This window comes from Raphanus sativus, chromosome 3 (genome assembly GCF_000801105.2).
Source record: "Raphanus sativus cultivar WK10039 chromosome 3, ASM80110v3, whole genome shotgun sequence".
Classification (NCBI taxonomy): domain Eukaryota; kingdom Viridiplantae; phylum Streptophyta; class Magnoliopsida; order Brassicales; family Brassicaceae; genus Raphanus; species Raphanus sativus.
In genome coordinates, this window is record NC_079513.1 from 22,381,982 (window position 1) to 22,409,942 (window position 27,961).

The 27,961-nt window shown below is 38.2% G+C and overlaps 6 protein-coding genes, 2 long non-coding RNA genes and 2 pseudogenes across 8 annotated transcripts; 3 read left to right on the forward strand and 7 right to left on the reverse strand.

The window, feature by feature from the left end:
- Positions 1-602: 602 nt before the first annotated feature.
- LOC108844570 (probable FBD-associated F-box protein At1g32375) lies at positions 603-2,874 on the reverse strand. The gene is made up of 4 exons (XM_018617850.2): positions 2,733-2,874; positions 1,486-2,410; positions 1,177-1,311; positions 603-1,086 (listed from the first exon to the last, which is right to left on the reverse strand). The coding sequence occupies exons 2-4, from the start codon at positions 2,338-2,340 to the stop codon at positions 811-813; spliced, it is 1,266 nt and encodes a 421-aa protein (XP_018473352.1). The 5' UTR covers positions 2,341-2,410; positions 2,733-2,874; the 3' UTR covers positions 603-810.
- An 845-nt stretch (positions 2,875-3,719) lies between these two features.
- Positions 3,720-5,862, reverse strand: LOC130509506 (probable FBD-associated F-box protein At1g32375). The gene is made up of 4 exons (XM_057005625.1): positions 5,596-5,862; positions 4,488-5,379; positions 4,272-4,406; positions 3,720-4,168 (listed from the first exon to the last, which is right to left on the reverse strand). The coding sequence occupies exons 1-4, from the start codon at positions 5,613-5,615 to the stop codon at positions 3,815-3,817; spliced, it is 1,401 nt and encodes a 466-aa protein (XP_056861605.1). The 5' UTR covers positions 5,616-5,862; the 3' UTR covers positions 3,720-3,814.
- A 2,597-nt stretch (positions 5,863-8,459) lies between these two features.
- On the reverse strand, positions 8,460-9,057 carry LOC130509711 (uncharacterized). Its single transcript, XR_008943697.1, has 3 exons — positions 9,030-9,057; positions 8,722-8,951; positions 8,460-8,650 (listed from the first exon to the last, which is right to left on the reverse strand). It is a non-coding gene; the product is annotated as an uncharacterized LOC130509711 (long non-coding RNA).
- Position 9,058: 1 nt separating this feature from the next.
- On the forward strand, positions 9,059-9,490 carry LOC130510099 (uncharacterized). Its single transcript, XM_057006444.1, has one exon. It carries the CDS (start codon positions 9,059-9,061, stop codon positions 9,488-9,490), a length of 432 nt encoding a protein of 143 aa, XP_056862424.1.
- A 1,152-nt stretch (positions 9,491-10,642) lies between these two features.
- LOC108845506 (putative FBD-associated F-box protein At5g56440) lies at positions 10,643-14,799 on the reverse strand (annotated as a pseudogene).
- Positions 14,800-16,667: 1,868 nt separating this feature from the next.
- On the reverse strand, positions 16,668-18,292 carry LOC108845507 (putative FBD-associated F-box protein At5g56440; annotated as a pseudogene).
- Positions 18,293-18,980: 688 nt separating this feature from the next.
- Positions 18,981-21,572, forward strand: LOC108847445 (heat shock protein 90-2). The gene is made up of 2 exons (XM_057005040.1): positions 18,981-19,197; positions 19,406-21,572. The coding sequence occupies exons 1-2, from the start codon at positions 19,075-19,077 to the stop codon at positions 21,380-21,382; spliced, it is 2,100 nt and encodes a 699-aa protein (XP_056861020.1). The 5' UTR covers positions 18,981-19,074; the 3' UTR covers positions 21,383-21,572.
- A 777-nt stretch (positions 21,573-22,349) lies between these two features.
- Positions 22,350-23,059, reverse strand: LOC108845508 (uncharacterized). The gene is made up of 3 exons (XR_008943387.1): positions 23,034-23,059; positions 22,834-22,962; positions 22,350-22,744 (listed from the first exon to the last, which is right to left on the reverse strand). It is a non-coding gene; the product is annotated as an uncharacterized LOC108845508 (long non-coding RNA).
- Positions 23,060-23,572: 513 nt separating this feature from the next.
- LOC130494671 (putative FBD-associated F-box protein At3g50710) lies at positions 23,573-24,178 on the reverse strand. Its single transcript, XM_057006445.1, has one exon. The coding sequence runs from the start codon at positions 24,176-24,178 to the stop codon at positions 23,573-23,575; it is 606 nt and encodes a 201-aa protein (XP_056862425.1).
- A 383-nt stretch (positions 24,179-24,561) lies between these two features.
- LOC108847474 (chaperonin 60 subunit beta 3, chloroplastic) lies at positions 24,562-27,772 on the forward strand. The gene is made up of 13 exons (XM_018620718.2): positions 24,562-24,693; positions 24,863-25,084; positions 25,167-25,292; positions 25,388-25,621; positions 25,693-26,170; positions 26,255-26,424; positions 26,510-26,587; positions 26,669-26,740; positions 26,828-26,932; positions 26,999-27,091; positions 27,189-27,281; positions 27,373-27,499; positions 27,584-27,772. The coding sequence occupies exons 2-13, from the start codon at positions 24,887-24,889 to the stop codon at positions 27,595-27,597; spliced, it is 1,788 nt and encodes a 595-aa protein (XP_018476220.1). The 5' UTR covers positions 24,562-24,693; positions 24,863-24,886; the 3' UTR covers positions 27,598-27,772.
- Positions 27,773-27,961: the final 189 nt, after the last annotated feature.

Below are 27,961 nucleotides of genomic sequence, written 5' to 3' on the forward strand. Positions count from 1 at the left end.
GAAGTATCAATCTCGTTATTTATCTAACGCACACAACGATTTAACAGCAGGTGCGACACATGTACCAAAATCTATAGCAACAACAAAGAACTGTTAAGAAACCGCAAGAATCTCACCTTCCTGACACATATAACATCCAAAAAACTGCCATTGTTTTGACAAAACCATATTGACACTTTTTTTTTGTTTAGGCAGTAACGATAATATCTTTAAGAGCAGTGCATCAGGCAACTCCACTTATCATCCTTATGATCCAACCCCATTACAAATTTACAATCAAACTTCTTCGAATCTACAGACCCGAAAACATAAGAAACAGAGGATTTTGCTGTCAATTCAAATTGGTAAAGACCAAATGATTAGAAGAAAATTTCCAAAAATAAGAAAGCACTCTTAATCCGTACAATCCCGAAGCTATCAACTTCAACAAACTTCTCTATCCATACCATAAACCCCAAAGACTGAACACTAGGAGCAGTTGATTCGTAGACCAACAGTGGTCGGTTGATTTTGTGAATCTATTATTTGACCAACATGTGCGAACTGAATAAATTTTTTTGGTCAACTAAAGCTTCTATAGCTACTTTTTACTCTCCAAAAACTGGTGTAGAGGTGTTCCATAACAAAGCCAAGACAGCAAACAAACAGGTTGCAACAACAGCAAAACCAAATCTAAAAACATGATAGTTAGGAGCAATCTTTGCACAAACACAACACAGCGTGGAGAAGTCCTCTAAGCTCAAAGCCTTTTTTTTACATTTATATGATACGGGGTCAAACACAACCCAACTTTGACTATTCAGCGTAACTTCAGTTGAATGCGAGCTGACATGTAGGTGAACGCCTGAAGGACAAGGACAACTCCTTGAGCATCTCAAGTTTTTTCTTGTCCGAGTCAGTCGATTTAGAAGAGATAGTTACTTTCTTCAAACAGCTTCCGCTTCTTAGTATGAATGCTGCTACTTCTTTCTCTTCTTCTCTTCCTTGATATCCTACCCATTCAAGAGTTTCTAGACTCGATGAGAGACATTCGGGAACTGAGCTTGGGTCATTCCAGCAGGGGCGTGTGCTATCAATCTTATGGCACTGCGATAAATTTGACATTATAAGTAAGGACTGGAAAATACCCTGGTCACAGACAATGAATGAAATGGGTTGACGTGTACATATACGTACCTCTTGAAGTTTGAGGAACCGTAAATTAGGGGAATCATTGAGTAAACGCATAAGTAGATTCAACCACTCTGTCTCACATGTGCATATTCTCAAATATACAAGACGGTGGAAGACAGTACCAACAGAATATGCATCCTGCAATACAAAACATAATTAAGAACTCTTTTGTGCAGTGCGTTAGTGGCGAGCTCACAAGAATACCCACTCTTCCCGAATACTTGATTGTTAAAAGAAAGAAAAATGCAGGGATGCACAAGGTCAAACGATACAAACAACTGCAGGCACTTGTATAGTTAGTGAGATATTTACCTTTGAGTATGGTAAACATGTAAAGAGACGCTTTGCTGAATTGAAAGAAGTCAGAGTCACACCAGGGGAACTATGAGAGGCGACAACATCTGCCTCACCAAGATGAGGCATATCATTCTCAATGACACAAAACCCAGAAGTATCATAAAGAATGTTCAAGTACTCCAAAGAAGGAGCATCGATCACAAATCCATCTTCACTTTGTGTACATCTTTTTGCTGATTTATACAAAGATGCACTAATGAGAGAAGGAACCTTAACAGTGAAAATAGTTACATTGTCACCGACACATTGTTCGACATCCAAATCTTCAAGAACATGACAGCTGGACAAAAGCCTCCTGACAAACTCATCACCTGGGTACTTGACAGATGCAAGGGTCAAAGCTTTAAGGGTCAAGAAAGAAGGCAATGGAGAAACATCCATAAGAGTCACACTCTTTAGTTTCAAGGAAACGAGCATTCCAGAGCCTCTATATAAACTCCTTGGAAGTATGGTTGGACAGTCAATATCCATTATCAGGTCACGCACACTGCATTTAACTGCAAGTGCAATCCATACTCCAATTTCATTAACAACAAGAGACTCCTCAGTTAGATTGAAATGCAAAGTTTCGACCGGTGCCTCGTGCAGAATCAAAGACCTCTCCACAAAGCGAGAAAACCTGCTTCCAGTATCATCAATGTTCTGATTGCTATCGTCGTCGAATACAAGTTTTGGCACTGACTTCCAAAGAGGCTCCCATCGTTTTGACAAAACCATTGTGGCCACAACATCTTTGGCAGTAGGAAGTTCTGACAGTATTCTCAGGAGTAGTGCATCGGGCAAATGACATATGCTATCAACAGGAGGCATCTTCCTCCTTTCAAATCCAACACAGATTGCCGTATCAAAGCCCCAGAATCTCCAAACCAGACACCAAAACCTGAAAGCATTGGAGAAAAAAAAAATACAAAGGAATGTGAAATTGTAAAGTGTGTTTTCCTCATAAACTAAACAACAACAAAAAGTCATAAGCAACGACACAACACAAAACCCTAGCGTAAGAACATAGTTCAAAAACACAAAACAGAGTATACAAACACCTAAACCGCATCTCATACTGGCAGACACACTGAACATTTATAAACTCAAGAAAGCATATAAGTTAGCAAAGAGTTGTACAAACCAAAACTTTCTTTCAGGCGTTTCGTCGAACAGTTTCCGTTCGCTATAAACCAAACCTGGAGAAATGAATTGCCGATTACCTTTATACTCTTTGGTCTATACAGGCGATTCCTGGGAAGTTATTCAGTTCATTTCTCCTGTAAATCCGCTGCTCGAAAGTTGAAACACACTGTAATCTGAAGAACAGAGTATAGAAGAAGACAATGTGGGGGAATAAAGTTGATTTATCGTATGAAATAGAAAATGGATCAAATTTTGGCCCATGAGCCCAATTGTGGCCTAAATGTTACTGGGCTATTGAGCATATAGGTCCATAACTTCAGATGGATTATATAATCAACAATCATGTCGCTGAAGAACTCGTAGGCGTAGGTAAAAGCATAATATCACGGTTGATGCTGCTTACTAATGCTACCATGACTAAATTCAAAGCATATTAACAATTACTAAATGAAACACTGAATCTGCATAGCTTATGTTTGTATGGCCAATTTAGCTTTTTAATAGAACATCCAAAAATAATTTGGAGTACTCTCGTTCTCTGACAAATTCTTTTTTTTTGACTAAATTCTCTGACAAATTCTTCTTAGATTAAGTATAATAAGATGGTGAACAAAAAAAAAACATATTAAGATAATAATCAGAAGAAAATCCCAAAATCAGAGGAAAATAAGTCATCTGATGTTCAGAAGCAAAGATGTCAATTGTCATATATCCTGATATTCAACAGCAGAGAAGTCCTATTTTCTGCTTTAGTTTTTTTTTTTTATAAAAAGGAATATGTACCGCAGTTCCCTTCCCGCTCTTTTTTGATACAAGTGAACTTATGTAAAACATCCCATGATGTAAATAAAAATTAATTTGTTGTCCATGATATTAACAGTGATTTTGTGCTGTAATGATATTAAGTTTCTTTCTAGTTTCTTGGAGTCTAACTCACAACATGTACATTTGAGATCGAGTGGAAGGGATAGCTAGTCATAGACTCATGGATCTAGTGAATCATAATTCTGAAGTATGAATGCCCCCATTCAAGTGAACAATATCAGGACGCGAGAAAAAAAACTAAATAATCTTAAATAAATATATCCATTTAACAACAACAAAAAATGTGAGAAGTCATCTTGTCTAGTTTAAGGGAAACCATTTATTTTTTATCAATCTACTGGTGGAATGTCTGTCTTACACGTTTCATCAAACGGTGATCATAAATAATGTTCCTAACTGTAGGAGTCCCACGACCGAAATCAAGCTGACATATTGAAGAACTCCTCGGTGACACTGATAATTCAGTTAGCATCTCAAGCTTCTCTGTAGGATCAGTAGATTTAGGATAGAAAGTTGCATTCTTTAAACAAGCAGAGTTTCTTATGATGAATTTTGCGACTTTGATCTCTTCTTCTCTTCCTTCGTATTGTGACCATTCAAAAGTTTCGAGACTGGACAATAAACAGCTAGGAACATGAGTAGGTTCGTTCCAGGACGGCCGTGGATTCACAGCCTCATCGAGATGGACCTGACATTTACAAGGATCCTAGTTAGTATAATCCGCTTTAGAATATTAGAAATAAAATAAATGAATATCTGAACCAGATTAGGTCAAGAGGAAATAAATTTACTTGTTCTAGTCTGAGGACTCTTAGTCTGGGTGAATCTTTGAGAAGACGCATAAGTAGATTCAACCATTCCGGTGCAGATGTACACAGAGTCAATTCTACAAGCCGGTTAAATGATATTCCTTCAGGATATGCATCCTACATAAGATACATGAGTAAACAAAAGTTTAGTGGGAATGATAGGTCTTTTAAAAGAAAAAAAAAACATTTAAAGGTTACCTTTGAGGTCATTAAACATAGTCTAAGTTGCTGGAGTGATGTAAGAGAAGAAAGAATCTGTTCGGTACGATTACAAGTAACACACACATTTGCCGCATCAATCTTAGGCATATTATGCTCAATACCACAAAATCCTTTCGTATTATCAATAATCCCTATGAGCTCCAAACAAGGAGCATCTATTAAAAACCCGTCAGAATGGATGTCCGATGCTTTTTTTAACAATAGGATCTTCAAAGAGGGCACTCTAACTACGAAAAGGTTCACATTGTCACCGGGGCATCGATCCACGAATAAATTTTCAAGAACAGGACAACCAGCTAAAATCTTGGGGACAAATTCATTATTTGGGTACTTCACTGATTTAAGGAACAAAGTTTTGAGGGATGGGAAGGAAACCGTAGAAGACGAATCCATAAGAACCACATTGTTTACCCACAAACTCACAAGCATTGTACAACCTGTATACAAGCTAGTAGGAAGCATCACTGGATTGATAGTTTCAGCAGAACAAGTATCATCAATCTCAATCATCAGGTGACGCGCATGGCGTTTAATAGCGGTTCTAACAAAAACTCCAATATCTATAGCACCAGTGTTTTGACCAAGTACGATAGACAACACTCTTAGAACTGGAGCCTCGTGTAAAAGCAAAGAACAGTAAACGAACCGCGAGAAGCTCCTGTCCTCACCATCTTGATAACTAGTATGATCATATTCAAGTGTTGGCACAAGCGTATAAAGATACTTCCATCGTTTCGATAAAACCATTGTGGTCACAACTTTTTTTGTTGGCAAATATGACAATATTTTCAAGAGCAACGCATCAGGCAACTCACTTATCCTATCCATATGATCCCGCTCCTCTTTGATTATCGTCAAAGTTTTCTTCCTTGTAGAGACAACAATATTAGGTATTAGCTTTCACTTTAAAACCTAAACCCAAAATTTTAAAAGAAAACCTCCAGACTAATCAATTTCGATGGAATTCTTCTGACATATGTTTTGTATTTAGTGATAACAAGTAGTACAACTGTTTATCCTTTTGGAGTTTCAGATCAAAAGGTAGTACGAAAATCAGAACAAAATTTCAAAATTAAGAAAATACCTAATGCAGCAAAAGAACATCGCCGGTGATTCTTTGAAGATTTGGAGAAAATCTCTCTCAAGATACTAGTCGATCAAAACACGTTATTTACAAGACTATTTATAATTTTTAACAAGGTAAAAAACTCTTTTTCCTAGCACACTTGGGATTTGTACAAGCAAAATCCTGGCCGTGCGTTGACCAAAAAAAAAGCCTAGCCGTACTTTTGTTGTACAAAATATTATTCTAAAACCGAAATCCAGTAGATAGATATCAGAGAACGAATCTGAATCCTAATAGAAAACGTCAAAACCAAAAATAATCTAAACCAAATACAACATGAAATTGAAGTCTAAAATATCAATATCTGATCCGGAGTTTCTAACTTAGATGGTAAAGGGTTCACAGCTGTGAGTTCCGCCACCTGGATTCGAATATCGGCCACTGGAAAATTAACAATTAACATTTCGACATCGTCAGGGAAAGAAGACCGACATGTCGACACATGACTAGTCTGAACCATTTCTGTGGGGCCAGAATACCTCTGTATAATTAAAAAAATATATCAATATTTGTTAACCATATACTGTATTTCTACATATTTGGCAAAATCACAAAGATGCTTCTAGAACCAGGTCTGTACGTAGAGGTAGGTCAAGTCCACTAACACCTGTATTAAAGTGAGTCGTGGAATCACTTTTTTTTTTACCAAGAGTCATGGAATCACTGAAATGAAGAAAAAACTTAAAATTTTCTTTTATATTGGACAATATATAGAAATAATTTTTTTTTGTTTTTGTAGTTGAAAACACCGTACGAGTCCGCATGTATGATCAACGTGAACCTCCTAAAGGCTTATAAAGCAGAAGAAGAGTATTGGAGACAACGTAGCCGTCAACTTTGGTTAACGCTAGGTGACTCCAATACAGGGTACTTTCACGTATCTACGAAGGCAAGAAAATCAAAAAACAGATTGACGGTTATCGAAGATGAGAGGGGAATACCTTGGTTTGAAGAGGAGCAAATTGCAGAGGTCATCTGCAAGTACTATGATCAGATCTTCACCTCTGAACAACATGATGGCCTGCATACAGTAGAGAAAACACTCAATCAGAGTGTCACTGCGGAGATGAATGAGGAACTGATCAAAGGACCAACAGCCACGGAAATAAGAGATGCAACCTTTGCCATTCACCCTGATAAAGCTCCTGGCCCTGATGGTTTCTCGGCAAGCTTCTTCCAAGCCAACTGGGAGGTAGTGGGACCTGATGTGATTAAGGAAATCCAGACGTTCTTCGAAACTGGAGTCCTCAAGCCCTCGCAAAATGTCACACATGTCAGATTAATCCCCAAGATTATTGGAGCAAAATGAGTGGCAGACTATCGTCCCATTGCCCTATGCAATGTCTACTTCAAAATCATCTCGAAGCTACTGGCCCTCAGACTAAAACCAATCCTACAGTCTATTATTTCAGAGAATCAGTCGGCTTGCATTCCAGGAAGAGCAATTGCAGACAATATACTGATATCTCACGAGGTTCTACAGTATCTAAAAACGTCTAAGGCACAGAAGAAATGCACAATGGCAGTCAAGACAGATATGTCTAAAGCCTACGACAGAGTGGAATGGCGTTTTATCTCACAGGTGCTCAACAGACTAGGATTCCATGAAAAGTGGACTAATCTAATTATGCAGTGCGTTACTACTGTTTCCTACTCCTACTTGATCAACGATTCAGTTCTGGGTTCGGTGTTGCCTAACAGAGGTATTAGACAAGGGGATCCTCTGTCCCCCTATCTATTTATACTATGCAGTCAAGTTCTATCTGGATTATGTCAGAAAGCTGAAAGAGAGGGTACCTTACAAGGAATTCGAGTAGCAAGAGGAAGCCCGAGGGTAAACCATCTTCTATTCGCTGATGATACACTATTCTTCTGCTCTTCATCTCCTTCCAGTTGCATCAAGCTAAAAGATATCTTGTGGGAATACGAGCAAGCATCTGGGCAGAAGATTAATAAGGAGAAATCAGCGATCACCTTTTCCTCCAAAACTTCCACAGAAACAAAAGAAAGGGTCAAAACACTACTGGAAATACCTAAAGAAGGAGGCTCTGGGAAATATTTGGGCTTACCTGAACACTTCGGGAGAAGAAAGAAAGATCTCTTCATAGCTATAGTAGACAGAATCCGCCAACGCGCCTCCAGTCTATCTTCTCGCTTCTTATCCAGAGCATGGAAACTCACTATGCTAAAAGCCGTCCTAACGGCCATTCCAACCTTCTCCATGTCTTGCTTCGAGCTTCCTGTCAGTTTATGCAAACGCATTCAATCAGCACTACTACGATTCTGGTGGGATGACCCTAAAGGAAAAAGGAAAATATCATGGGTCTCTTGGGATAAGATCACTAAACCAAAAGCCGGAGGAGGACTTGGAATCAGAGATATTCAACTTTTTAACCAAGCACTGCTAGCAAAACAGGCTTGGCGGATCCTCACTAAACCGGACAGTCTACCTGCTCGAATACTCCTAGGCAAATACTGCCATTCTACTTCCTTCTTAGATGCTACAGTGCCTAGTGTGTGCTCTCATGGGTGGAGGAGTATCCTACATGGACGAGACTTACTAAAGGGCAATCTAGGTAAGGCAATAGGGAATGGAGAGACGACTAAAGTGTGGAAAGACTCGTGGATTTCCTTAGACACTAATATCAAGGTGTTCGGACCTATTCCTAATAATTGCTTAGACCTCACAGTCTCAGACCTACTCACATCAGATATGCAATGGAATCAAGACAGAATTGAGGCTATCTTACCACATCTGATGAAGGAGATTCTGCTACTTCAACCAAGCAAGACAAAAGTGGAGGATTCTTTCATATGGCAACCACTACCATCCGGCATTTACACTACGCGCTCTGGTTACTTCTCAGCATCTATGCAGACAGCTACGCTACCATTCTCGTCAGACCCGGGAGTCTTCACTTGGGTCAGAGATGTTTGGTCTGAAGCTTGTTCACCTAAAATGAAGCTCTTCTTGTGGTCCATTATCCAGAGAGCTCTGCCGCTGGGAGAAAACCTACAGCAAAGAGGTATGATTGCAGGAGCGTTGTGTAAGAGATGTAATGAAGTAGAGACGGCGATGCATACCTTTTTCCACTGCCCCTATGCTCAGGAGGTATGGCATCTCATTCCCCTCAATCGCGTAGTTCACCTAGCTACAGATGGAACCTTCAAAGAGGCCGTTGTCGCTTTTAAGAGAGCAGTGTGTCTACCTCCAACTGGAATTACAAGCACGATCCTACCGTGGGTCTGTTGGACGATCTGGAACGCACGAAACCAACTACTCTTTGAAGGTAAAACCATCTCCCCTGCCGATACTGCAACAACAGGTTTACGGTTAGCACATGAATGGACCAAAGCTCAGGATCCAGCTAGAGTAAGAAAAGGACCTATACCTCAAGGAAAAATATCGATGAATCTCCGTATGGTAGACTCTTCGGTTACTACTTGTCGAACAGATGCGGCTTGGGATGTACGCTCCAAAAGAGCTGGTATGGCATGGATTCTCACGGATTCAACGGGGATCGAAATCAATCGAGGATCGACAACACAGAACTGGGTCAAATCCCCCTTGATAGCGGAAGCTATGGCTCTCCGATCGGCTCTCCTCTCTGCAGAGACTCTAGGGCTCACAAAGCTCCGGTGCTTCTCTGACAACGCAACGCTCATCAGAGCTATTACCACCGACATGCAGGCCAAGGAAATCTTCGGTATTGTTCGCGATATCAAAGGCATCTCCTCTGTTTTCGTCGAAGTTATCTTTTCGCATTTCAATCGTTCCTTCAATGTAGAAGCCGATTCTCTGGCAAAACTTTCACTTTCCTCTTCTCTGCTTGTGAACCCTGTGTTGGGCTGACTCTGGGCCTGAGGCCTTTTATATTTTAATGAAGTATGTGTCACAAAAAAAAAAAAGTCCGCATGTATGATCAAATCCTCAATCAAACATGAGTTGGCATGTTGTTGTTTGAGAGTCTTAACAATTATATTCTTCGTGTATGATATACTCTAGCGGTGAAATTTGATTACGTATCCTCGAAAATGTGCTTGAATGCATGAAATAACATAGCTGAAAAAAATATAGTTAAAAGAACACATATCTGTGAAAAATATATATTTAACAGATAGAATATATTGGAGAGAAGATCCCACATCGGATATATATGATAGGGACATAAGTAATATATAAAGGACTTGGGTCACACCACTAATTGCCAATTGGTTTTAAGTGGAAGCTCAAGAAACTTATCATGGTATCAGAGCCGGCCCAATACCCTAACCCTTTAATCCGGCCCGGACAGTGGCCCGATCAACCCATTAGCTGATGGCCCAGAGAAGGTTCAGTTCTTCGAAATAGCTAGAAAAGAGCATTATCTCGGAGGGGTATGATGGATTCTGCGAGATTAATGGTTATACGCACCATTATCTCGAGGGAGGGTATTGGAGAGAAGATCCCACATCGGATATATATGATGGGGACATAAGTAATATATAAAGGACTTGGGTCACACCACTAATTGCCAATTGGTTTTAAGTGGAAGCTCAAGAAACTTATCAGAATAAGTTAAGTTAATGTATTCTATTAACTTATCAAACTTGATTGTAATGTATATGTGTTGTTGATTACATAAATAGGAAGAAATTAAAAAATTGAGAGGTTGTGAAGGATTGTTCAACGTTAACCGCTTTCACTTTTCATCATAAAAATGTTTAGAACACAAAAACAAGCATTGATGAGAACATGTGATGTTTCTTTGGAGATGTTCGTTTCAAATTAAAACGTTTAGTATCAGCCATTGTTAATGTTGAAACACATATTCGAAATTCTGAAAGAGAGTTTGCATCGTCATGATCCTAAATGACACAAGTAAGAGGAAGTAATAACATGCAACTCGCAAATATTGATTACAATAAAGCTCACTCAATACTTATCCAAACTTGTAAAGTTAACAAAACAACGTAACCACTAAAAAATGAAGCAATGACACTCCAAGAAAGAACAAAAACGAAGCTAGTTGTAGATCTCTGAGATCCAACGTAAGTTACGTAACTTCAGGTAAACAAAAGCGACACTCGCTATCCGCTGCGCAGACGCCAACTCTAGCAGCATCTTGTGTTTATCATTCAAATTGGTGGACGCTAAGGATTCAATAGACACTTTCTTTAGCTGTCTGGAGTTCTTGAAGAAATACACAACAGTTTCTTTCTCTGTTTGTGTTCCTTTGTAATCAATATCCACTCAACAGTTGCAACACTCGAAATCAGACATTGAGGAACAAAACTCGGTTGCTCCCATTGAGTGAGGGCATCTCCGTAAATCGTTCTACATTTCTTTATAATATCAGCTTTCTGTGGACACAATCTTGCTTGATAAAGTACGAATCTGAGAACTCTGAGTTTAGGTGTAGGTCTGAGTATAAGACCACACCAATCTAAAGAGCATGTACAAAGATTCAGAGACACTAGCTGGTCGAAGACTCCTATATGAGATGGATCCTGCAAGTTGAATCACAAGTGAATGGAGCTACTAATATGTTTTTTTCCGCCTAAACTTCTTTTATTCAATCAAGTCTATCAAAAACAATAATACAAATAAAATATAATCACAAATTAATATGTAATCACAAACAAATCATATATATTAGGGACAATTTGATCAATATTCATATGGGCTCTGACAATTAAGAATATAGCCATACAAAAAAAAGTGTGTCTTTTTGTGCTAAAATAAAACTTTATAGTCCTTTAAGGAGAGTGAGCGTGAGAGTGAGCGTGTGTATTTCAAACGCTCGAACTATATACTATTCTATATATAACATAGATATAGAATAGATTATTCAAAACATAAATGTAATCCTAAACCGCAAACCCTAAACAATAAACCCATATACTAAACCCTAAACCCAAACCTAAACCATAAACCCAAACCATATACCCTAAACCCAAACCCTAAACCATATACCTTAAACAATAAATCCTAAACCCAAATTCTGAACCATAAACCCAAACTATATACCCTAAACCCAAACTCTAAACCCAAACTATATATCTAAACCATATATCATAAACCCAAACCCAAATCCTAAACCCTAAACCCAAACCATATACCTTAAACCCAAACCATATACCCTAAACCATATACCCTAAACCATAAATCCTAAACCCAAATTCTGAACCATAAACTCAAACTATATACCCTAAACTCAAACCCTAAACCCAAGCTATATACCCAAACCATATATCATAAATCCAAACCCTAATCATAAACCTTAAACCAAAACCATTATCCATTATGTGACTATGTTATACATATTATGGTATGGAAAATTCGACACACCCACAAATTTTGAATATATGAAATTTTCTAAAATTTCTTTAGAGAGAGCTGATGAGTGGCGACGGTGTTGGAGAACAAAACAATGTAACTAATTAAGTAGTGAGTAAAAAGAATCAGGAGGCAGAGAATGAGATACAAAGTGCAAAAGAAGAGAAAAAGAAATGTATCATACTATACTGTAATTTAAAATACAGTATAGTATTATAAATTGAGAGAGAGAGAGAAACCCTAAACCCGAATCATAGGCAAAGACAAATAAACAAACACAAATTCATATACCCTAAAGCCAAATCTAAAATCCTAAACCCAAACTTTAAACCCTAATCATATACCATAAATCCAAACCCTAAACCATAAACCCTAAACCCAAACTCTGACCATAAATCCAAACCATATACCCTAAACCATATACCCTAAACCCAAATTCTAAACCCTAAACCCAAATTCTAAACCCTAAACCCAAACCATATGCCCTAAACCCAAACTCTAAACCGTAAACTCTAAACCAAAAGTCTGAACCCTAAACCCGAACCATATACCCTAAACCCAAACTCTGAACCCTAAACCCGAACTATATACCCTAAACCCAAACCATATACCCTAAACCCAAACCCTGATCCTAAACCCTAAACCCAAACCCTTATCCATTACGTGACTATGCTATACATATTATGGTATGGAATACTCGACACACCCATTAACTTTGTATATATGAAATTCTCTAAAATATCTTTAGAGAGAGAGATGATGAGTGACGACGGTGTTGGAGAACAAAATAGTGTAACTGATCAAGTAGTGAGTAAGAAGAATCAGGAGGCATAAAAGGAGATACAAATTGCAAAAGAAGAGAAAAAGAAATGTATCATATTATACTGTAATTTAAAATAGTATGGAACATATGACGCATGCTATAGGGATAAGGATTATGAAGAAAATTAGAATAGTTTACACGATGGAAAAAGAAAGAGAAAGATGGATGGAAGAGAAGGAGAGAGAGGATGACAAATAGATGGAACATAACAACAATTCTATTCTATATTCCGTAAATAGAATAGAATACAAAATATATTATTTGAACATTATATGGTAAAAAAAGAAAGAAATATAACACAAGAAGGAATAGAAAAAGGTGAGATGAGAAAGAGATAGAAAAAGAGAAAAAAAGAGGAAGATATGGATGTAGATATGGGAGAGAAAAAAATATGAGAGATGAAAGAAAGATTATATAATTTATAATTCTATTCTATATTTTATAAGTAGAATAGCACATAATTACATTATAACTGTATATACTCAATTTTATAAATATATGTTAGTTTTACAAAATCCAAAACATGTCATATACAGAAAAAAATCTATGTTTTTTATAGATATGTAAAAAATTTGAATAAGTTATTTTTATACTGATAAAATTAGTTAAAAAAAGATGGGAAAATGAAAAAGGATAATATAGGAAATATTATTGAAATATCATAACCAAGAAGTTGTTATGGGTATAGAGTTTTTTTGTTGTTTTGCTATTGTCATGGCCTGCAATTTCCCTATATATTATCACTAATTAAAGCATATATAGATTTTACCAGTGGTGGTTGCAAACACAAGGAAAGGTTCTTGGCTGAGGTAAGACAACCCCTAAACTTCTTAGAGTCACCATGTGGAAGCTTGACATTAGCCTTAACGAGGTAGGGCATTTTAACTAATGAATAAAACCAACTAAACTCGCTGGAAATAGTTAACGAATTTAAAGAAGGAGCCTTGATCACAAACCCAACATCATCTCCTGAAGTTTGAGAATCATTTTTAATGTCTACGATGGTTAAACACTGCAATGAAGGAACAAAGTTTGTGAAAGTTTTCACTCTGGCATTGCTGAGTCGAGCCACATTCAGTTCTGTAAGGACATGGCAACCAGATAGAAGACGACTAACGATTTCATCATCGCTTAAGAGATCAACAAACCAAAGGAACAAAGTCTTGAGTGACGGGAAACAAATATTGGTCAGGAACATCCACAATGACAGCTGAGATTAGGGTTAAAAAGTCACTAGGGTTTCACATGTATACAGACTCCTAGGCAACCGCAGTGTTGCTGAATATAGAAGATCGCGCACACCACGAGAAATTGCGATACTAGTCCATGTCTCAATATCTTGAGAAGAACCTCTTTGACCAAGTGAGAGATGCAGCGATTCTAGGACAGGAGCCTCGTTTAGTATCAAACATGTGAAAACAAAACGGGAATCTCTCGGGTAGTCAGAGTGACCCAGATATAACGAGAGCGTTGACATTTGTTTCCAAAGATAACTCTGTAAACTCCATCTTTTTGACTAAAGGCTTGTGGTTACAGCAAATTTTGTTGGAACTGATAATATTTTCAAGATCAAGTCTTCTGGCAATAGACTGATCCTTTTTTTTTGTCACAGAATTTCATTGATAATAAAAAAGAGGAGAATGAGCCCAAAACCATGGCTCAAACTCAGTAGTACATTACATAGAAGAAAAAGATGAAAAGCCTTTTTGGCTAGGGTATCAGCAATCGTGTGTTCTTTGATCGGAAGAGATAAGAGAATCCGATTGATGCAAAACCAGAGGAGATCGAGCGGATGTCGAAGACAATTCCCATGATTTCTTTAGACTGGAAGTTGCCGAAGATAACTCGGATGAGCGTTAAATAATCGGAGAGAACCTTAAGTGTGAAGAACTCCAAGGTTAGCGCCATACAAAGTGCCGATCGACTCGTGATGGCCTCTGCAATAAGGGGTGAGCTGATGAAGCTTTTGACCGTAGATCCATGGATTGGAGTCTCTGGACTTGGACCGGAGAAGCCCCATCCCAATTCTAGTGTCAATGTGTCTTTGTTCCAGGCCACGCCGGTCATACATGATATGAAACTGATGTCATGATGGCTCTTTGGAGCTTGTCTGACCCGATCTTGATGGAGAGAAAGATACTTTGTTTGCTTCCATGGCATTTCCTTGTGATTGAGATCGGTTTTGGGCTAGGTGAACCCCGTAAACTGCCACTGAAAATAAACTTTGGGCTAGGTGAACCCGGTAATCTGAAACTAGATGGTGGAAAGCATCCGAGCTATAATGATTGAGCAAAGCTGTAACCACAAACCATTTCACTACTGATCCTATCCATTGTTTTCAAGCCCTAGAAATAATCAAGGCATCCGTTTTCCAGTATACCAAGAAAGTTGAGAGGAAAGAAAAAAGAGAGGTCTAACCTTTTATAAACTCGTCTTTTTCTTTGCCCCCGGCCCAAAAGAAAAACCAGAAACCCTAATTAAATTTTGTGTTATATATCTTTTACTAGCTTCTGACCCGCCTTTAAAAAGGTGGGTATTTTTTCTGTTGTTTTTTAAATATAAAATATTGATAATTCTTCGTTTTAATTATATAAACTGTGACATGATCAAATTTCAATTATGCGGGTTTGTTATAGTATGTACAGTATGACGAATTTTAAAATGCGCCACAGCCGTTTTATGTTTGTAAATAAGTTAAACAATAGTTTTATCCAGTATTTTGAAATCTGACCCGGACCCGCGGTTGAACCGGAAAACCCGGTGACCCAAAATAAATCCGGGTTGGGTTTTGTAAAAAACCCAAAAATTAAAAACCCGCAAAAACCCGCTCAAACCCACTAAAACCCAAAACCCGGTACCAGTTGAACCATCGGTTGAACCAGTAGATAATTTTTTTAGTTGTATATCAAATGAAAATAAAAATATAAAAAGTTAAGTTAAGTATTCTAAATGTTTATTAAACATAAAATATATACATATCCAAACTATTATTTTATGTTTTAAAGATATTTAGAAAATAGTAACTTTAGTTTTATATTTTTCATTTTTTTATTTTATTAGCTAATATATTATTATATAATAAAATTAATTCATTTATTAATATGCGGTTCACCCGCGGTTTACCTGCAGTCGACTCAATGACCCAATAATCCGGTAAATTGTCCGGTTTAGTGTTCGGGTCAGTTTTCAAAACATTGTTATCCGAAATTTTTATTTGGGCTATTATATAATTTTAAAAATTTATAATTATATAAAATATTGCTAAACATATAAAGTGGACAATAATATTTTTGATTAAGTCTTATCCCGTGTAGTTACAAAATTTCAATCTCTAATATCAACTTGTTAAAATTACTGCAGACTTTAATTTGTGGTATTGATATTAAAAATTTTATGGAATTTGAATTTGATTATATAAAAACATAACTCATTTAATTAGTTAGCAAGTCCATCTAAATGTTGAAATATGCCTATAAAATCAAAAGACACTAATGCCATTAATGATTTTTTTTGTTTGTTCATATCATTAAAGATATTTTTGGAAAACTTTAAAACATTCATTAAGGGCATAAGTTGGAAATGATTCTGATTTAATGGTATTGATATAGTTTTTTTAGAAGTGAAAAAGGCGTTTAATCGTCACCGGACGCAGTGACAAATAAAAAAAAAACGTCACCGGACGACGTTTAAGGACTTGGCACAAATCTTAAATGTAAAACGTTTATTCCAAACATCGATTATAAGATATGAGAAAAACAAGAAAATCACTGGTTTGCCACGATATTTCTAGATGCTAAATATCTTCTATTTTTGTTTTTTGTTTTTTTTTTTGAGAATTTAGATGCCAAATATCTTGTTATATAAAAAATAATACTATCATATGTCTGTGCAGGAAACGAAACAAAGCGATCCAGGAGATATACAACTTTCCACTCTAGTGGGACATCTCGGTGAGCTTAAACCAAAATGTATAGCTCCAGCAAAATCCTTCAAACCCAATACAGTAATGATAACTACTATAATGACGCTCCAAGAATCAAAACTACTATCTCTGAGATCCGGCATAACTTCAGCTAAAGGAGAACTGACATTGTTTAGAACTCCTCTGCGTAGACGACAGCTCTTGCAGCATCTTGTATCTCTTTTCCAAATTGGTTGATGGTGAGGCTTGAATAGCCATCTTCTTTAGCCGTCCAGAGTTCTCTAGCAAATACATCACCACTTTTTTCTCTGATTCTATTCCTTGGTAATTAATCCACTCGACAGTATCCAAGCTCGAGATCAAACATTGAAGAGTCGGACTTTTTTGCTCCCACTGAATCTTGATATAATGGCAACATCCATAAATTGGTTGGAATCTGAGAACTCTGAGTTTAGGGGTTTGTCGGAGTATAAGACAGAACCAAACTGAACAGCATGTACATAGTTCTAGAGACACGAGATGATAAAAGACGATACTGCAAATGGCATCATCACAAGTTAATGTAACTATTAGTTAAATATATATATATATATAAATATGATCACAAAAATGCATAGATTGATACCATTGATGGTTTTGCACATAAGGAAAGGTGTTTATCTGAGTTAAGACATTGTAGAAGCTTCTTAGAATCACCAGGTAGAGGAAGCTTGATGTCAGCCTTCACGAGGTTTGGCATATTCACTAATGAACAAACCCAACTTACTTGGCTAACAGCCGTTAACGATATCAAAGAAGGAGCTTTGATCACAAACCCAACATCATCATTCCCTGGAACTTGATAACCATATTTGAAGTCCAAAACTGTTAATCTCTGCAATGAAGGAACCATGATTGTGATGTTTCTCATGTTTCTATTGTGTTCTCTAACCACAGTTAGGTCTTCAAGGACAGGGCAACCAGATAGAAGCCTAGGAACGATTTCATCGTTTGAAAATTCCACACGTGTAAGTATCAAAGTCTTGAGTGACGGTAACCAAATTGTCAAAGGAACATCCACAATGACAGCTGAAACTAGGGCTAAAGTCACTAGGGTTTGACACGTGTACAGACTCCCAGGCAACCGTATGGCCTCTTTTGGAACGATTGGATAATTGTGAAATTGAAGAGTGCGCACACCACGTGGAATTGCAACTCTAAACCAGATTTCAATATCTGTATGACGATGATGTTGGTCAAGTTTGACGTTCATGGTTTCGAGGACAGGAGCCTCATGTAATAGGAAAAAGTTTTGAATGAAAGTGGAAAATCGTGGAGCATAATATACTCAAGCTTCGGCACATGTTTCCAAACATTACGCCAACGTTTTGACAAAAGGCTTGTGGTTATTGCAACTTCAGTTATAGGGAACGACAATATCTTCAAGATCAAATCATCTGACAATTGACTGATCCTATCCATTATTGTATAAGAAACCCTTCAATAAACCCCAAAAAGTTAGTCTCAGTTGATCTTGTTGTCTTGCTTTCGTCAAGACCGTCGGCCGTCGCAATCTAGCATTCAGAGAAACAAAACTATATAAAAACCCTAGCAAAGATTAAAACAAAAACGCACTAGTCTAATTCAAGCCAATAAACCATAACATTATTGATTTAGGATATTTTATTTTAAGAGTTTTGGTGATTTTCCATTATTTATTACTTTTGAAGTTTTACTTTTATATTTAGTTAATAGTTTTATAAATTTGGATTATGATTTTTTTTATTTGATTCTTAAATTATAGAATGTTAAATTAAAAGTTAAATAAAAATAAAAATTAGCATGAAGAAGATGTGTGGATATCACACTTGTTCGCTTTTCTTTTTTAAAAAATTGAAAATTTAATATTAAAAAAAATTCTTGTTGAAAATGTTAATTTAAATATTGAATAAAATATGCTGATTTTTTTTTTTGATAAAAACATTAAATATTCATATTGAACACTTTAGTAAATATTAAATATTCAAATATTTCCAAGTTATAATCTAAATTATGATCTTATTTTTATATTTTCACATTTAGTTATCAAAATATATTTTTGTAAATTAAATTATGTTTATTTTGGAAATTTAGTTATATATCTACTTTTAAAGAGTCCCACAGAAAAGTAAATTACACCCTCAAGATCATTGGGCCCAGGTGGTTCAAAATCAGCAAATTAACATAAATATAAATGGGACCTCTCACAGAAGGATCTAGAAACCCTATTATGTGGGGCTATATATATACGTAACTTCTCCCCCTCATTACTCCGCATCCTCTCTACTATCTCTCCTTTATTGCGTCTCTTAGATAAACCCTAGATCTCTCCTCGATAAGAGATAAGCAGCGACGATGGCAGACGCCGAGACTTTTGCCTTCCAGGCCGAGATCAACCAGTTGCTCTCCCTCATCATCAACACCTTTTACAGCAACAAGGAGATCTTCCTTCGTGAGCTCATCAGTAACTCCTCCGATGTAAGTCTCTCTTGCTTTCTCTCTTGTGTTTTGTGGATCGATCTGTAGATTAGGTTTTGATTATCTCCGATTGAAATAGGAAACTCTTAAGGTATAGTGTTGATAGAGATTTGAGCTGAATTGATTTTGGATTGATTCTTGCGAGATAGATTGAATGCGTTTTGTGCGATTGTTACTTATTGGTTCTGATCTGTTTGTGGTTAAACAGGCGTTGGACAAGATTAGGTTCGAGTCATTGACCGATAAGAGCAAGCTGGATGGACAGCCTGACCTTTTCATTCACATCATTCCTGACAAGACTAACAACACCTTGACCATTATCGATAGTGGTATCGGTATGACCAAGGCTGATCTGGTCAACAACCTTGGAACTATTGCGAGGTCTGGTACCAAGGAGTTCATGGAGGCTTTGGCTGCTGGTGCTGATGTTAGCATGATTGGGCAGTTTGGTGTTGGTTTCTACTCTGCTTACTTGGTCGCTGACAAGGTTATTGTGACCACCAAGCACAATGATGACGAGCAGTACGTGTGGGAGTCTCAGGCTGGTGGGTCTTTCACCGTTACCAGAGACACCTCTGGGGAGAGTCTTGGCAGGGGTACAAAGATGGTCCTTCACCTTAAGGAGGATCAGTTGGAGTACCTTGAGGAGAGGAGGCTCAAGGACTTGGTCAAGAAGCACTCTGAGTTCATCAGCTACCCAATCTCCCTTTGGATCGAGAAGACTATTGAGAAGGAGATCTCTGATGACGAGGACGAGGAGGAAAAGAAGGACGAGGAAGGCAAGGTTGAGGAAGTAGATGAGGAGAAAGAAAAGGAGGAAAAGAAAAAGAAGAAGATTAAGGAGGTTTCCCACGAGTGGGACTTGGTGAACAAGCAGAAGCCAATTTGGATGAGGAAGCCTGAGGAGATCACCAAGGAGGAGTACGCTGCCTTCTACAAGAGTCTCAGCAATGATTGGGAAGAGCACTTGGCCGTGAAGCACTTCTCAGTTGAAGGTCAGCTCGAGTTCAAGGCTGTCCTCTTTGTTCCCAAGAGAGCTCCTTTTGATCTCTTTGACACCAAGAAGAAGCCCAACAACATCAAGCTTTACGTCCGCCGTGTCTTCATCATGGACAACTGTGAGGACATCATTCCCGAGTGGCTAGGCTTTGTCAAGGGTATTGTTGACTCTGAAGATCTTCCTCTCAACATCTCAAGAGAGACGTTGCAGCAGAACAAGATCCTTAAGGTCATCCGCAAGAACCTAGTGAAGAAGTGCCTTGAGCTCTTCTTTGAGATTGCTGAGAACAAGGAGGACTACAACAAGTTCTACGAAGCTTTCTCTAAGAATTTGAAGCTCGGTATCCATGAGGACTCTCAGAACAGAACCAAGATCGCTGAGTTGCTCCGTTACCACTCGACCAAGAGCGGAGATGATTTGACCAGCCTTAAGGATTACGTGACTAGGATGAAGGAAGGTCAGGAGGATATCTTCTACATCACCGGTGAGAGCAAGAAGGCTGTGGAGAACTCTCCATTCCTCGAGAAGCTCAAGAAGAAAGGGTATGAAGTTCTCTACATGGTTGATGCTATCGATGAGTACGCCATTGGCCAGCTCAAGGAATTCGAGGGAAAGAAGCTCGTGTCTGCAACCAAGGAAGGTCTGAAACTGGGTGAGTCAGAGGACGAGAAGAAGAAAAAGGAGGAGCTCAAGGAGAAGTTCGAAGGACTCTGCAAAGTGATAAAGGATGTTCTCGGAGACAAGGTCGAGAAGGTCATTGTCTCTGACCGTGTTGTGGACTCACCATGCTGTCTGGTAACAGGTGAATACGGCTGGACCGCAAACATGGAGAGGATCATGAAAGCGCAGGCCTTGAGAGACAGCAGCATGGCTGGTTACATGTCTTCCAAGAAGACAATGGAGATCAACCCAGAGAATGCTATCATGGACGAGCTGAGGAAGAGAGCTGAAGCCGACAAGAATGACAAGTCTGTGAAAGATCTTGTCCTCCTCCTGTTCGAGACTGCCCTTCTGACTTCAGGTTTCAGCCTAGACGAGCCAAACACTTTTGGGAGCAGAATCCACAGGATGTTGAAGCTGGGATTGAGCATTGACGAAGATGATGCCGTTGAAGCTGATGCAGAGATGCCTCCACTTGAGGATGATGCCGATGCTGAAGGTTCCAAGATGGAGGAGGTCGACTAAAAAGTGCGCAATGTCTGCAGCTAATCGTGTTTCTCGGCTTTTCTGTTGCTTTCTGTCGTTGAAACTATTTCTTCTGGTTTTACCTTTTTTATTTTCTAGAGTATTATAACCGGTGTTGTTTTTTTTTTCTCTGAACTATTATTATCTGTTTGCTTTTTTAAGTACGAAACTTTGCAGGGCTTCTAGCAAATCCGCTTTTTGCAGTGTTCATGATATCGTGTCTTGCTTATATTATAAGTAGATGTAATGACAGAACTAGGGAAGGCATTCTGCTTCCACAACATGGATGGAATCCAAGGTCTTTGTTTCATGAGAAAATGATCCAATTTGAGCTTTGGGGTCTTCTAGTAGTACAACGTGTCGTATAACTTACAAGTGCTTGAAAATCTCAAGTGTCTATTTGCATCCATCAACAACGCAACGCACCCTTAGAAACTCGTGTGGGGGAGGTCTCTTGATACTTTCTGACAGAAACAACTGAAAGCTTGCAGCAAGCGAGCATAAATTCAACATTATGTGTTAAGAAAAGCTATACTTTCGCACTCTTATCTTGGTCAGGCCTGAAAGAAACTTTGCTTATAAAGCACTTAATAGTATACATCTTTGGCTCGCTCTTTGGATCGTTGTTATCTTATCCATGATGATAACTCATATTGATTACAACTTTCACAAAAGAGAAGATGCAAACTTTGGCTCAGGATCCATTTTATTTTATTTACAATAAGATTCCTTCACATACACTCTATAACAAGAAGAAAAGAATCAAGATGCATAGTGTTCCAGCCAGATCCTATTTCTTTCTCTCTCGATTGGTGCTACGATCGTGTGAACGATGCCTCCCATGATGCTCTCTCTGTATGTCCTTATCAACCCTCAAAACATGATTTTACTCGACTAATGCAAGGAATGATCACTTAATTAGACCCATGTAATATCTACTGTTCAATTGCTAAGTAGAGGCTGTATATACGTTCAAAAAGAGTAGCCAACCATTAATAAGTATAAATTTGCTTAGATATTACAACAACATAATATATTACAGCTTTCAAACAGATATTAAACTTTCAAGGTTCATGTTCAGACAGACGCCGACATGACTTTGAAGCCATATGAAAAGAACGCCACTCCCTGAATATACGAGGCTCAGCTTCACAATCCAAATCCCAAATAGATATTTTCGCAGTCTTCAACAGTTTCGCATGTCTTAGGATGTAAGCCACCATCTTCTTCTCTTCCCGGCCCCCATTGTAATAGTTCCACTCCAAAGTATTGAGATGGAACGTCAAACATTCAGGAACCGATCTCGGTTTTCCCCCAAGGAAACTCAATTTTCTTTGCAAAAACAAATCTATGTGCTTTACACTAACATCATAGAAGAACAGGGTGTTTTAGATCATTAATCAAAGCTTGAAACTATATACATTATAGGGTTGAGTTAATTATAAATGTACCTTGTTGAGCTTGAGAACTTTTAGCTTAGGAGAACTTTCAAGCATCCAATTAAGTTGATCATACCACTTTTCCACACTCGAGCATAGTTCCAGATGAACAAGCTGGTTAAACTCAATACGATGTTGAACCTGCACAAAAAAAAAACAATAAGCAAACGAGCAGTAAAAAAAAGAAACACACTGTTTATTTTTATTTTTACCATTGAGGTGGTTAAACATAGAGAGACGCTTAAGAGCATGCCCATTAGTGAACCCTAACCGGGGAGGTTTATAAAGATTTTTTTATTGTTTTTTGGTAGGTACGTGAATAGTGACGAACCTGTATTAATTTTGCTCTTCCATTAGTGAACCCAAAAATAAGGTTCATAAGAATAAAATAATATTATTATTTTTTCTAAAAAATTTTTAAAAAAGTTTTTATTTAATACAATGAAAATTCAAAAACATACAAAGATTATTCATCTAAATTACCAAATTTTTGCCATATATTTTCAACTAAATCGGCTTTCAAACGATCATGTTTCTGTTGGTCCCGAATTTGAGCTTGAATGCCATGCCTATTAACGAAGTTGGAAGGGGAGTCCGTAGGTTTCGAGATTTCCACCTGTGAACTCCTGTTTGACTCTCCCGACTCGAACTCAGATGTATCAGACAGAGTATATGTGTTTCGTTTGTTCTCTACTATCATATTATGTAGTATGACACAAATTCTCATAATCTTTCCAATCTTTTTCTTATCCTATAGTAGAGCATGATTTTTTACTATTGCAAATCTTGATTGCAAAACTTCGAAAACACGTTCGACATATTTTCTGACGAATTCTTGTTTTTCAGCAAAAAGCTCAGCTTTAAGACCTTGAAGTAGTGGGATGGATTGGATAAATGTAAAACATCTCATCAGCGTCTCAGGACTTTTGAAAACAACATTAACATTCGCCACAACCATCTCCTCCATCTTCTCGCTCAGAAGCAAGAGACCAGAGTCACACGTATCCAACACGTTCAAATACTCCAAAGCCGGAGTCTTTATCACAACCCTAACATCAGAATCGTTCTCCTCATCTCGATACGTATCGAGAATCGACAACCTCTTCAACGAAGGCACATCGATATAGAAACACGGCGGAGAGACGTTATCACTCTTGTCGAACACCAGCTCCTCGAGGACAGGACATCCCGACAGAAGCTTACACGCGGACTCGACGCTCCAAAACTCCACGCAGAGCAAGTGCAGAGTTTTCAAGGAAGGGAGACGAACGTCCTCGGGGACGTCGAGGACGATAGACGCGCGGAGTTTCAAGACCTCGAGGTTGTTATACGTATACAGAAACCTCGGGAGGACCATATCATCGTCGTCGTATGGTCTGAAGTTGGGAAGGGTGAAATTATTCGGTCGGTGACAGAGAATCAGAGGGGGAGGGAGACAAAGCGAAGGAGAACTACTTGCAGATAATTGGGGCTTTGGGCTTGTCTTATATTTACCCAACACGTTACTATTTAGTATTACGGCCCATATTCAATCAGAAAGGCCCACAACAGCATTATCAAACAATGGAAACGATGTCGTATTGGTGTTAAAGTAGAGTTGGTGGATTTTTTAGGGTTAAAGTTCTAGAGAGTTCCAAATTAAACCGATCCGACGGCTCAAATTCAATCTCAAACCCTGAAGACGCGATCCTTGAACTGATGTACACTGTACTAGTGCACTATGCTGTATCGAATAATAACAAAATAAATTAAAAAACCATAACTTTCCGGACACATATATCGATTTCTTCACGACAAAACCCCTCATTTGCTAAAACCCTTGAATCCAATCACGCACCCTCTCTCTCTGTCTGTCTCGATCAGTTCTCATCAGTAAGTCTTTTGATCTTCACTACCTATTTGTTTCGAGTGTTATTAGGTAGAAAGTTGTTTAGCTTTTCACATACCCTTTTCGTTTTTTTACTCTTCGATGATTACAAAGTTCGGATCTTTTAACGGTTTCATAGATCACTGAATCGTAAAGTTATCGTTTTTATTGCAGAGAAAGAGAGAGAGAGTTGGAAACATGGCTTCAACTTTCAGCGCAACGTCTTCAATGGGCTCATCCTTGGCTCCTCCGTCGAACAAACTATCATCTCTTGTCTCATCAAACTCTTTTGGAAAGAGTCTGAGTTTTGCTCAGAGGAAAGCGAGGTTTCCCAAGATCTGCGCTGCTAAGGAACTGCATTTCAATAAAGACGGCACTGCTATCAGGAAGCTTCAAGTGAGTCTACTGACATGTGGTGGTATCGATCTCACTCACAAGTTGTTTGCTTTCTGATATCTTATTTGAATTATTTTAATAGGCTGGTGTGAACAAGCTTGCGGATCTAGTTGGAGTCACTCTAGGTCCTAAAGGCAGAAACGTTGTTCTTGAGAGCAAATACGGTTCACCAAGAATCGTTAACGATGGTGTAACAGTCGCTAGAGAGGTAATGGGTTGTTCTCTTACTGTTGAGAGAGAAGCCTTTATACTCTTTTGTTGGTTTTAAGTTTTTTTTTTTCTTTTTTTGTTGTTTCTGTTAAGGTGGAGCTTGAGGATCCAGTTGAGAACATTGGAGCTAAGCTAGTGAGACAAGCTGCTTCCAAGACCAATGACTTAGCTGGTGATGGAACTACCACTTCCGTTGTTCTTGCCCAAGGTCTCATCACTGAAGGTGTCAAGGTGGTCGCCGCTGGTGCAAACCCGGTGTTGATCACCAGAGGTATCGAGAAAACCACAAAAGCTCTCGTTGCCGAGTTGAAGAAAATGTCAAAGGAGGTACTTTCTTGTGTTCATTGCTCTGTTTCATTCTGCTTAAAAAAGGATTGTTATAACTTTTGGGTTTGCAGGTGGAAGATAGCGAGCTTGCAGATGTTGCAGCGGTTAGTGCAGGAAACAACTACGAAGTAGGCAACATGATCGCTGAAGCAATGGCCAAAGTTGGTCGCAAAGGTGTGGTCACTCTCGAGGAAGGCAAAAGCGCTGAGAACAGCCTCTACGTTGTCGAAGGAATGCAGTTTGATCGTGGCTACATCTCTCCTTACTTTGTCACCGACAGTGAGAAGATGTGTGCCGAATACGAGAACTGCAAGCTGTTTCTTGTTGACAAGAAGATAACAAATGCTAGAGACATTATCAGCATCCTGGAAGATGCGATCAAAGGTGGATACCCGCTTCTGATCATCGCTGAAGATATCGAGCAAGAGCCGTTGGCGACTCTTGTTGTTAACAAGCTTCGTGGTACGATAAAGGTTGCTGCTTTGAAAGCTCCTGGATTTGGAGAGAGGAAGAGTCAGTACCTTGATGACATTGCTGCTCTTACAGGAGGTAAGACCCAAAAATACTAAAACTTTCTTTTGTTACTGGTTCTTAATGCATAGTTTGTGGTGTTTGTTTTGCCTCTTTGTTTAGCTACTGTGATTAGAGAAGAAGTTGGACTTCAGTTGGAGAAAGTTGGACCAGAAGTCTTGGGTAATGCTGGTAAAGTGGTTCTCACAAAAGACACTACCACAATCGTCGGTGATGGAAGTACTGAAGAGGTTGTGAAGAAGAGAGTTGAACAGATCAAGAATCTTATCGAGGTATAAAGCACTGAAGTGTAGTCTCTCTTGTTGGTTTGTTTATAGCTATTTTAGTTTCAAAGTCTCTGTGGGTTTGTTTGTGTAGGCTGCTGAGCAAGACTATGAGAAGGAGAAGCTTAATGAGAGAATCGCTAAATTATCAGGCGGTGTTGCTGTAATTCAGGTGAAGATTAGTAAAAGAAGTAAATTCACATTGTGGTAACTACGTGTAGTAACTTACAACAATGGTTATAACATTGTTTAGGTTGGTGCACAAACTGAGACAGAGCTTAAGGAGAAGAAACTGAGAGTTGAAGATGCTCTGAATGCTACAAAGGTAAACAACAATCATAATCTCTAAAGTACTTTAAAAAATGCTTCATTTTGTGAGACTAAATTCATTGAAATGTTGAATAAATTATAGGCGGCTGTGGAAGAAGGGATTGTTGTTGGAGGTGGATGCACTCTGCTAAGACTTGCATCCAAAGTGGACGCGATCAAAGAGACTCTAGCAAATGATGAAGAAAAGGTATGTAGTCCGTATGAGTGTGAGTTGAATTCTCGGGTTGTTTATGCGATCATTTTAACCTTACAGGTTGGAGCTGACATTGTTAAGAAAGCGTTGAGCTACCCTTTGAAGTTAATCGCCAAGAACGCTGGTGTTAATGGTAGCGTTGTCAGCGAAAAGGTAAATAACAGTATATGAAGATTTGTGAGTTTGAGTCTTTGGTATAGAGAGAGACTTAAGTGAATGGCTGTTCTTTTTGTTTGTTTGGGGTTGACAGGTACTCTCTAGCGACAACGCAAAGCACGGCTACAACGCAGCAACAGGCAAATACGAAGATCTAATGGCTGCAGGAATCATTGATCCAACCAAAGTGAGAAAAGTTCTTTCTATCCTTCTGCAGATTGAAATCTTTTTTATTTATTTTTGCATTGCTAACCAAGTGTTTTTGTTGTTGTTAAAAGGTTGTGAGATGTTGCTTAGAGCATGCATCATCTGTGGCAAAGACATTCTTGATGTCTGATTGTGTGGTCGTGGAGATCAAGGAGCCTGAATCAGCAGCTCCTGCTGGTAACCCTATGGGAAACTCAGGTTTGTCTTTTAACTTCTTTTTTTCTTGTAAACATCAGCGAATCTTAAAACCTTTTGTAATGATTCTCTGTTGATTTTTTTCAGGTTATGGTTTCTAAGTTAGCCATCTCTGAGGAAGAAAATGCGAAGGCCAAGTTCTTTATTTAGTAATCTGAAACGTCTTTTATTTTTTCTGATGTAAAACTTCTTCATTTTCAAAGTCAACAGTCGCCGAATAGTTCCATTGTGATTCTGATTCATATCTTTAGTTATCTTTTTGGGGTTTGTTCACAATCAGTTTTACAGTTGAAAGAAAACTAAGAAGAGTATTATTTTGATGTGAACACAACTTTTAAAATAATTTCGAAGTTAAATCATACTTGAAAAGTTAGTGTGACATATCTTTCATGACCTGCGTTTTTGGGGTTTGTTCATAATATTTTATGGCATTCACAATTTAGAATTTGGAAGTTGATAGCAAGT

Bases quoted from the DNA above. Each gene is read 5' to 3' on its own strand.
- LOC108847445 (XM_057005040.1), top strand. From the start codon at position 19,075: ATGGCAGACGCCGAGACTTTTGCCTTCCAGGCCGAGATCAACCAGTTG. The intron at 19,198-19,405 runs GTAAGTCTCTCT...GTGGTTAAACAG, and splicing joins TCATCAGTAACTCCTCCGAT to GCGTTGGACAAGATTAGGTT.
- LOC130494671 (XM_057006445.1), bottom strand. From the start codon at position 24,178: ATGGTCCTCCCGAGGTTTCTGTATACGTATAACAACCTCGAGGTCTTG.
- LOC108847474 (XM_018620718.2), top strand. From the start codon at position 24,887: ATGGCTTCAACTTTCAGCGCAACGTCTTCAATGGGCTCATCCTTGGCT. The intron at 26,171-26,254 runs GTAAGACCCAAA...CTCTTTGTTTAG, and splicing joins CATTGCTGCTCTTACAGGAG to CTACTGTGATTAGAGAAGAA. The intron at 27,282-27,372 runs GTGAGAAAAGTT...TGTTGTTAAAAG, and splicing joins GAATCATTGATCCAACCAAA to GTTGTGAGATGTTGCTTAGA.
- LOC130509506 (XM_057005625.1), bottom strand. From the start codon at position 5,615: ATGTTCTTTTGCTGCATTAG. The intron at 5,380-5,595 runs GTATTTTCTTAA...TGTCTCTACAAG, and splicing joins ATGTTCTTTTGCTGCATTAG to GAAGAAAACTTTGACGATAA. The intron at 4,407-4,487 runs GTAACCTTTAAA...TATCTTATGTAG, and splicing joins TATGTTTAATGACCTCAAAG to GATGCATATCCTGAAGGAAT.
- LOC130510099 (XM_057006444.1), top strand. From the start codon at position 9,059: ATGGTAGACTCTTCGGTTACTACTTGTCGAACAGATGCGGCTTGGGAT.
- LOC108844570 (XM_018617850.2), bottom strand. From the start codon at position 2,340: ATGCCTCCTGTTGATAGCATATGTCATTTGCCCGATGCACTACTCCTG. The intron at 1,312-1,485 runs GTAAATATCTCA...TTTGTATTGCAG, and splicing joins CATGTTTACCATACTCAAAG to GATGCATATTCTGTTGGTAC. The intron at 1,087-1,176 runs GTACGTATATGT...AATTTATCGCAG, and splicing joins GGTTCCTCAAACTTCAAGAG to TGCCATAAGATTGATAGCAC.